At 38.5% G+C, this 9,965-nt stretch overlaps 3 protein-coding genes across 3 annotated transcripts; 2 read left to right on the top strand and 1 right to left on the bottom strand.

The window, feature by feature from the left end:
* Positions 1 to 20: 20 nt before the first annotated feature.
* Positions 21 to 715, top strand: LOC119076171. Its single transcript, XM_037182857.1, has 3 exons — positions 21 to 172; positions 241 to 328; positions 498 to 715. Exons 2-3 carry the CDS (start codon positions 242 to 244, stop codon positions 567 to 569), a joined length of 159 nt encoding a protein of 52 aa, XP_037038752.1. The 5' UTR covers positions 21 to 172; position 241; the 3' UTR covers positions 570 to 715.
* A 1,120-nt stretch (positions 716 to 1,835) lies between these two features.
* LOC119076116 (high mobility group protein 20A) lies at positions 1,836 to 3,626 on the bottom strand. The gene is made up of 5 exons (XM_037182778.1): positions 3,341 to 3,626; positions 3,174 to 3,244; positions 2,997 to 3,085; positions 2,884 to 2,920; positions 1,836 to 2,495 (listed from the first exon to the last, which is right to left on the bottom strand). Exons 1-5 carry the CDS (start codon positions 3,492 to 3,494, stop codon positions 1,884 to 1,886), a joined length of 963 nt encoding a protein of 320 aa, XP_037038673.1. The 5' UTR covers positions 3,495 to 3,626; the 3' UTR covers positions 1,836 to 1,883.
* Positions 3,627 to 5,998: 2,372 nt separating this feature from the next.
* LOC119076121 (multivesicular body subunit 12A) lies at positions 5,999 to 9,496 on the top strand. The gene is made up of 6 exons (XM_037182789.1): positions 5,999 to 6,761; positions 7,638 to 7,793; positions 7,857 to 8,051; positions 8,112 to 8,247; positions 8,314 to 8,508; positions 8,567 to 9,496. Exons 1-6 carry the CDS (start codon positions 6,664 to 6,666, stop codon positions 8,693 to 8,695), a joined length of 909 nt encoding a protein of 302 aa, XP_037038684.1. The 5' UTR covers positions 5,999 to 6,663; the 3' UTR covers positions 8,696 to 9,496.
* Positions 9,497 to 9,965: the final 469 nt, after the last annotated feature.

Raw genomic sequence — 9,965 nt, 5'->3', positions numbered from 1 at the left:
AATCGCTCGCTCGTAACGGCGGCTCCGATCCCACTTGATGGAGCACGGTGTACTAAAGAAACATTACATAACCTAGTTGACGTTTCGTTCATTGCAGAAGAAGAAAAATCCGAAAAGTTTTTCTCGTACCTGCGATTATTCTATTTTTTGTGGATTTATTCAACTAAATTATGTAATTGGATCGATGCATGTTCGCTCCGAGTTTATTCAATTTTGATTAACATTTCGATTATCCTTCAGAATGGCCGGAGGTGAAGGTGCTGATAACCCAAACTTGAAAGGACTATCCAGGATTTTCAATTCGGAAACCAACTACGGACGGGCAAATGTGAGTGACCATTTTGATCGGCATAAAATTTTGTGCGCAAATTTTCCGTCGTTCAAGTAAAAGTGTCGAAAATTTCGCGAACATTTATGATCGATTATGCAACCACCAGTTCGGGTTAACTTTTGCTGCGGACCGAAAAAAAAATGAATTTCTTTTTGGTATGTTTCAGGTTGCAAAGGCAACGTATGCGTTAATGGGTCTAGCAATCCTTTACTTTACATTCAAGCCAAAGAAGAAGTAAAGCGAAATGTGAAGGAGTGATATTGTCAACTCATCAATTTAATGCTCCTCAAGTCCCAACATAAAGTCTACAAAAGTTAATAGGAAGAAAAAGTCACTTGTAATCGATGCGATTCTTGAAGTAATAAATTGAATTCCATTTCAACAGTTGCGTTTATGTCAAACAGACGATCTCGTATGTAGTCGCCGAATGAATATAATCTGGTGATGGGAAATGTTAAAACAGTGAGCGTTTGACGGATCGGTAAGACTTACCATTTCGACAGTATTTGTGGTAAGATCAACGAGTTTTGAACTATTGAAGAGAGTCAATCGATTGTAGGTGGTAAAAGGACAAACCAAATCTCTTTGAAAGCTTAACTGATCTTGGGAGATGAATAAATCGAAGAAGACATCAGCCTCTAAAATCCAATATAAGTTCAAATGCTATCATCACACCTTGCTTCACTATACCCGATTTATTTACCCCATAATGTGTACGGTAAGGTCGCAGTAATCATTTTCGGTGCAGTCCAATTGTAAAGTCCTTGGAAACCTATCGTCGATTATATCATGAATTTTAAATGAATTGACCAAATGTCCGTCCAGTCATGGGCCGAAAACACACGAGCAATTTTGCATATTGCTGAGATCGACAATTACGCTGTGCTTTCTACTGTTTCATTTATTCTTCAAATTGAAAACGCTGCATAGCTGTCGACCATATCATATTGCGAAACAGATCGTGAGTTTTCGGCCACAGTTTACGAATAGATTTATCACTTTCTTGGTAACGAAATCTGAAGAGAGCTTTTGCGATGTTACTGGTAAACACAACTTGGTTTTATTGTTTTAGTAGCCTACCTATGTACCATCATTACGGGAATCATTATGAGCAAAATTGGTTTTAGCTAATCCTTGGCCGGAAAGCTGGGGATGAAATTGTTTGGCCGAAAAATATCGCAAGCGCTGCATAAGATTTATGGTTATTATAGCACTGCTACTAGCACATCGTAGGCTATTATTTCAATCAGTGCATAGTTCAGTTAGAAGCCAGGATTTAACGACTAAATTTAAGGACAATGAGTACAGTATAGCACTTACAATCTGTTATTGCGAGAGTATGGCGACATCATTAGTTAGTAAGGTGAATTCAGTCGTTCCTTCCGTCGAGACTGACTCAAACATCGCACCAGTTCAGAAAATTGGGCAGAGTTGTCACGGCTAAATTTTTGGTAATCTCTTCAGGCTACTTTATGGACCGGCTGACGAAATCATGACACCAGCGTAAAATTCAAAAACATTTTTATTTCGCAACTGTTGCTGGTGAGTTACCTCACAACGGAATTTGAAGATCCAATTTTCGTACAATGTCTTTCGCTTTATTCAATGAAGCCGGACCGTGTGAATTCGTGGCCATTTGCTGGAGTATCGTCATGTACCGGTCGATATTCTGGAGATTGCACGGTTCCGTTTCGCCGGGTATCGACAGTCCAGCCAGTGCCGTCGTCAATTTCATTCGTAATTTCGTGATGTACGTCTCGAGCAGTTGATTGTTCTCCTTCAGTGCGTTCGTTTCGCTCTCCAATTTAGAGATTCCGTTGCGGATATTCTCGACATGTTTTTCCAGCACCGAATTCTGTTGTTCGTAGTCGGTGTTCGACTTCCGCAGTAAGCGGAGCTCGGTGTCGACCGTTTTGTTGTGGTCGAGGAATTCTTCGGTGAAAATGGGAATGTCGTAGTCACCGATTCGTGGCAGTTTCGGTGGCGGTTCTTTGAGTGGAAGTTTTTCTTGCCGCTTTTCGGGCTGCTTTTCTTTCTCCGGTTCATCGGGTTTTTTCTCAGATTTGATTTTGTCCGGTTTCTTTTCGGATTTTGTTGATGTGCCGTTTGTTTTGGTGTGGATCGGGGAATGTTCGGGTTTTTCTGGAGATGATTGGTCGGCAGCCTGGAAGAAAAATGTAAATTAATTGATCGGATAGCAGCTTGATAGCACAAGTAAGAGAAAAAAGTTCGAGCTAGCGATGGGACACTGTGCAAGGTGTAGATTGGTTGTATTGGAAGGAATTTTCAACATCGACACTCGCTTCGTCCGTATTCTTTGAAAGTCACGCATTCCCCGTATCATCCTAACCAGCGCAGAATGAACAGGGAGTTCAGATGAATGGAGTCAATGCTTGAGACGTAGTCGGTCAGCATGTAAACATGCCTCGATACGCGTCATAATTCAAATTAGTGTGCACTACAGAAGAACGTTCTTTCGAAGACAGTTTGATATCAAAGAGGCGCTCACTGTTTGTACATCAACGATTTCCTCTGTTGATTTGTTTGCTTACCTTGTTTGCTTCGTAGATGGCATACTCTTTGTGGTATCTGAAACCAAAAGAAACGAAACAAAAATGAGCATTCGTCGGCCGAAATACACAAAGTAGCTATGACCACAACCTACCGTTCTTTGTCCAATTCAGCTGCTTCCAGATAGGGTTTTTTCAGATCGTCACTCAGTGCATTCCATTCCTCGCCGATGATTTTCGTTAACTGAAATTCGTGCAACGAAAAGCAAATCAAATATCGGGCAAATGATCACAGACGACATCGAACTCATCGAAAAATCTGTCAAAATTACCTCAATAGCAGTCGATTCCGGTTTGACCTTCTTCAATTCCTCACGCCGAACGTTCATGTAGCGAATATAGCCTGGTGTGAAATGGACGAAAAAAATGTTTCAAGATCGGATGCTTGGACGGTTCACAATTTCAACTATATCACAACTAGTGGAAATGTCACTTTTACCTGTTAGCGGATGTTTCGGTGTATTGGGATCCTTTTTCTTCTTCTTTTCACCGTCTTTCCGACGAAATCTCTTTATTTTCAGTTTAGACTTTTGAACTGACATTTTCGGCTTCTCGTCGTTCAATTCTCCGCTGTTATTTTCGTTGTTTTCCATCCTGGAACCGACAGATTCGCACAAATTTTTGTAAGAATGAACTGGAAACGACTTTCAGACGTTCCTATTCAATATATAATGAAACAAGAAGGGATATAACATGAATATGCATGTAAACTCTGTGTAAATCTAGACGAATTACCCGTACAGATGGCGCTATAAAATCGACGATGCGACATACAGTCGCGAAATATGGAAGTTTCTGTTGTCAAAAGATTCTGATTAATAACAACAGATGTTGCACATTTTGACATTACAAGTCATTATGATGGAGAAAAGCTTTCGGCGGGGAAAAATGAATGCAAAAACTACAGTGGCCTCGGTCTATAAATAAGACTCTCACGCAATTTGAATATAACTTATTATTGTAGCCACGCATATAGCGTCGCAAAAGAGACCTAATTCAAAATTTTCTTTTGTTCTTCTGTCTTCACGTGTCTCTTATCAAAACACCAAGTGTCCTGCTAACAGACCATAATGTCAATGCTATTTTTTATTGATAATAACGCGAAGTGTCACCACCTATAGATCACTTCGCGAGCTATCAACTTCGGGAGAATACGAAATTTTACAAGAAAAATCTAACTAGGCATAAACAAGTTTCGTCAAGTGCGGCCCGATAGAGTGTTGTTATAGTATGTTGTGTTACAAGTATTGTAATGTTGATTTTTTCAGCACTAGACCCAAGTTTTCCTTACGAGCGGAGCGAGTAAGGAAAATTGGGTCGTGTGCTGAAAAAATCTCATTACAATACGTGTAACACATCATGCTTTGTGCCAACCGAGAATTGAAATAGACAAATGCACAAAAATTCAGAATTTTCATTGTAAACAATCACTCTTCGAATTTGATCGATCACGTTGCTTTGCATTTTTTTAAAACGAATGCTGTAATAACTCATACGAATTTCATTTCAACACTGGTTTGAGTGTTGTAATAAGCCATGAAAACGGGTGTTGTAATTTTGGACATTTCAATCTAGTTATCGATATTGAAATCCGTCGTATTTCAATTCTCGGTGGCACAAATATATATTGTGCCACCGAGAATTGAAATACGACGGATTTCAATATCGATAACTAGATTGAAATGTCCAAAATTACAACACCCGTTTTCATGGCTTATTACAACACTCAAACCAGTGTTGAAATGAAATTCGTATGAGTTATTACAGCATTCGTTTTAAAAAAATGCAAAGCAACGTGATCGATCAAATTCGAAGAGTGATTGTTTACAATGAAAATTCTGAATTTTTGTGCATTTGTCTATTTCAATTCTCGGTTGGCACAAAGCATGATGTGTTACACGTATTGTAATGAGATTTTTTCAGCACACGACCCAATTTTCCTTACTCGCTCCGCTCGTAAGGAAAACTTGGGTCTAGTGCTGAAAAAATCAACATTACAATACTTGTAACACAACATACTATTGTGCCACCGAGAATTGAAATACGACGGATTTCAATATCGATAACTAGATTGAAATGTCCAAAATTACAACACCCGTTTTCATGGCTTATTACAACACTCAAACCAGTGTTGAAATGAAATTCGTATGAGTTATTACAGCATTCGTTTTAAAAAAATGCAAAGCAACGTGATCGATCAAATTCGAAGAGTGATTGTTTACAATGAAAATTCTGAATTTTTGTGCTTGTCTATTTCAATTCTCGTTTGGCACAAAGCATGATGTGTTACACGTATTGTAATGTTGATTTTTTCAGCACACGACCCAATTTTCCTTACTCGCTCCGCTCGTAAGGAAAACTTGGGTCTAGTGCTGAAAAAATCAACATTACAATACTTGTAACACAACATACTATTACACACTTGTCACGAAGAAGTCGAGGCTTGCCCTTATCACATAAGCGAAAACGAGACAACAACATAGAACTGAAGTGTAATTTTTGAATTAAACTTCTAGTTAAGTAATTTTGACATCCGAACACCGCGCGTATGTGATAATAGTAGATTATTCACCTCTGTCCACATGTTTATTTAGACACTTGGGGAGTTATTGCATGAGCCGAAGGCGAATGTTATAACCCCAAGTGTCTAAATAAACATGTGGACAGAGGTGAATACGCTATTTTATCTACCCAAGGCGTACTGCTATTATTTCACCTAGGTAGATAAAAATAGTTATTTACATGACAAGGGATAACAAGTTGAAATGTCCAGTTTTCGTTCGAAGGTTTCGGCTTCGTCGGGTCAACAATCATAGGAAAACGTGACTTTTAATGTTTATCTCGAATTTTGTAACAGATTTGACATGCTCTGGCTTCCCAAACCAATTTTCATGTTTTCCCTAGTAATGTAATAATTCATTTTCGACCCTAGGGAAATCAAAAGCATGTACACATCTGGGCACACTGTGAAAAAAGCGATTTTTGTTTAATCGTTGCCTGAAAACCTCTCTCAATCACCATACTCTCAGTGGACCCCAATATCTTGTGAGGACATGGTGCGAGTGTAACTGACAGTTTGAATATTATTCTTTTTGTATTATTTGCACACATCACACACAAATGTCTGCACGATGACAGGTCGCATACATAATTAGAGAAGATCGGATTTATATTTTTATTGCACATACAACTGCGGCTTTAAATCTTCCATATCGAACTGTGGAATTGTATAATAGAATCGGTGTGACTTAGTGAAATTTTCGTTGTTTCGGTGAACCGATCCAGCGTAGTTTTGTGTTTATTTTTGAGATCTCTTTGTTGTCTTGGATACACAAATCCAAGACCCTTTTTTTCTCTCGTGTGGTGTAATATTACAACAGCACACAGTTCATTGTTCTGTGTGTGAATTTCTTTGCTCGCAACTTGTACAGTCTCTTGAATCGATTAGTGAAGAAGAAAAAAAAGTTGATTAACCGACATGACGACATAATTTTACGGTACTTAAAACCGAAGCAATTGAGAAAACCAAGTTCTGGTGTATGTACATAGTCAACCACTTATGACCGTTTTAGTGTTCTCAATATCGTCGTGCAATATTTTGGTGAACGAAAACATTCGCAGTGCTTCTCATAAAAATCGTATTGTTTCTCAAATCTCCACGTAAATGAAAACATTGGTGGAGAGTCGGTTCTGCACTTAAACAACATATCGATTTTCGTTAATAAACAAAATATTTCTAAAGTAAACCCAACGACGACAAAAATGTCCAAAGATAACAAGAATGTGAATAATCTCATTATGAATATACTGCCGGACAATCGGCCTATCACATCGCTACAAATTGTTGAAGATTACGAAAAGTAAGTTGTAGGGACCATATCACCATCCATTTATGTTTAAATATTTACTCGATTGTTCGTCCAATGACTCACTAGTGAGTTTATTTATGGTCGTTTTTTTCGCATGATTATCTGATTCACGTATTGTGCTGCACAGGTACTCAAGTACGAAACACTTGATTGTTTTGATTAATAAATTTCAGCGGCGCGCGCGGTATGGAGTTATATCATTGATAAATCTGTTTCAGTGTTACAGACTTGGGTATAAAATTGCAAACTGGTTTTATATCAATTGCCTGGTGATGATGTTGATTCGGTCTGGTTTTAATATTTGTAAAACGTGTTTCTGTTGCTCTCGCGTTTATTTTCCAGAAAGTGATATCGTTTCCGCATACAATCGAAATTTGTAGCTGCGATCTTTGACATGGAACAGCATCTTGGTGACGGTATTTTCCCCCGGCGAATTATCCCCAGAATAAAAAAAAAAATATTTTCGACTGACAGTTATCACCAGGCAATTATCGCCCCATTCGATGAGAATTATCACTTGGGGAATTATCACCCTAGTTGATCGGAATTATCGTCCGGGAATTATCCTTCAGCTATTCGCAGCTTGGGTACGACCCTAAAGCATTTTCCATTTTACAAAATGTCACCCTGGAGCTAATTGAACGATCCTATTGAATTTGGCCTTTTAACAAAATTTCTGTTCCAATTGTGTTAGGTGATGATTCCCAGACGATAATTCCCAAGCGATAATTCCAATCGATTCCGATTCTCGCGATGCCCACAGGGCCGTTTCATTTGTTGTATGAGCTAAGGGCTACGGATTCCCATTACGCATTAGACACTTCACAGACCTTCCATTCAAAAACTCGTTTTCCCTTTGCATTCTAGGTGCCCCAAAAACTTCATTGCAATACATCGAACTTATGACCAAGATGCGGATGCCGATCTGTGGAGAAAGTACATGATAATCGGCAAAAAAAGCGGTCGATATCTCTGTCTGTCGAAGAGTGAAGGATTGCCGGACTATGTTGTGGAGACATTAAAGTAAGTCGAAACTAATGACCAATAGACTCTGATGTTCAATCTCTCATTTAATAAATTCTGCAGAGTCATTGGTGACCGAGAACTACCGCCCGAAGGATTTTCACTACTTTCACGAACTGCCGACACCGAGCAAAAGGCTTGGCGGAATCGACAAATCGCGTACAAATTATCCAAACGCGGATCTGTGACTCAGGCTGTAACCGATGTTATTCTGTGCTCAAAATTGAAATTGGCACCGGAAGGATTTGTACTGGCCGGGTACGATTTACACCAGTCGCAGTCGATGTGAAAGTTTAATCAATTTTTCTGTCTTCACAGCGAGGTGAATGGCATTGTTGTTTGCTTCAAATCCAGTCCAGTTAGCCATCGACCGCCACCCAATCCACCGACTCACACATCAGATTTAGATAATTCGCTGCACTACATGAACATATCGACGAAGCCGTTGTATCCAGTAAGTTCTGTTGAAAGGGTACATGACTCCCATATCGTAAACCGATCTTCCAATTCTAACTCACAGACTCCACCGGCGAAAAATGTCCACGATTACGAAGAAATCCAAGCATCATACCGTCTACCAACGCCTGCCCGAATTGCACCGAAGCCGCCAACATTGCATACACAACACTCACTTTCGGGAACACTTAGCGGTCACAGTGAATTGGATGGCGTACCGTTCTGCATAAATCCGAATCTAACTCAACAGTCGTTCGAGGTTTGTATAAGCAGCTGTCGATCAGATTCGTGATTTGATTCGGTCGTTTCCTTTGTAGATGCCGAAGTTGAAAGAGATTCCTGTGAAGCCAGAGTTGGACTACAATTTCCAATTGGAACGGCAAATTTTGTGCACATTGAAATCATCGAAAGCAGCTAGCCGATTGTCGAATCCGTTTTACCGTTAACGCAGTGTTCGAGCAGATAAATGTTCGTAATTTCACACTGCAAATGAAAGAAGAAGAAGAAAAATCAGTGCCAAAAACTAGGCCAAACTCTCGATTACGAGGTAATTGTGTGGCCAAAGTATCGGAACAAAAAAAAAGCAAATTCGTTTAGTCGTGTTGTGTTTGTTCCGCAATATGCAGGGACAGTTAATTCGTTTTTCTTTCGTAATTTTAACTTTTTTCTTTTTTGTATTTATGACGAATCGAACAAAAACAAAAAAAAATTAGTTTTAGAGGTTTACTAACCATAATAATCAACATTATAGTCAATATCGAATTACTAATATTGACAAGAAATGACACAACAGAGTAACAGAGAGTGAATCAAAGTTGTTTGATGAAACGAAGAAATCTTTTGTAGCCCCATCATGAGTGGTACGAAATTTTTATAAAATTTAAATTTACAAAAAAAAAATGAGCAAAGAACTCGTCAACACCATATACACCATTCTAATCGCAAAGTTAAATATTTGCCATAAAATCATCAATTCGAATTTTAGTCAAAATATATGTGTTTGTGTGGAACTCGTTCCACATGAATATATAGAATCATTATTATATATAAGGACGTAACACCCTAACACTATAATATAAGAGTGTATGTTGAAAGAAGAAACAAAAATCTGTTAAAATGTTGGCAATCGATTGTTGAGAGAGAAAGAGACCTTTACGTGTAGTTGGATCTAGGATTTATTATTGTATACAATTATATACTATATTGATTGATTGATTGATTATATATTCGCATTATACACCCGGCAATATTTTGACGTTTTCTTTCGATTTCTTGATACAGTCGGCGACTTTCAAAGAAGTGATGCATTTTGTTTCAGCTGATCCACGGGTGAACAGTGTACGTACGCATGCGCGTGGTAATGTTAAAACCGTTTAAAGAGACGTAGAATCATATTTGTTTGTATGAGCGGATCAGCTGAAACGAAATGCGTCAATTATTTTAAAGTCGCCGACTGTTATGAAACCTCGACAGTTGGTTGAAGTCTTATATTACAAATCAAGTGGTGACGCACTTCCATTTAATCCACAAAAAAAAAATCAGTTTTACCGAAATGTTTAGACCACATGAAAATTAGATTTGCACGATCCCCAGGGCGTTTAAGTACTCGTGAGATATCTTAAATTTTTTTTTGGAAATAATGGTATTAAGAGTCATTTTGCGAAAGCTTCGAACAAGTTGTATAAAACATCAGTCAAAAATCCCTTAATGGGTAAA

The sequence above is a fragment of the Bradysia coprophila genome, unplaced genomic scaffold (assembly GCF_014529535.1).
Source record: "Bradysia coprophila strain Holo2 unplaced genomic scaffold, BU_Bcop_v1 contig_232, whole genome shotgun sequence".
NCBI lineage: Eukaryota > Metazoa > Arthropoda > Insecta > Diptera > Sciaridae > Bradysia > Bradysia coprophila.
The sequence above is the reverse complement of the archived record's forward strand: the minus strand, read 5'-3'. Positions and strand labels throughout refer to the sequence as shown.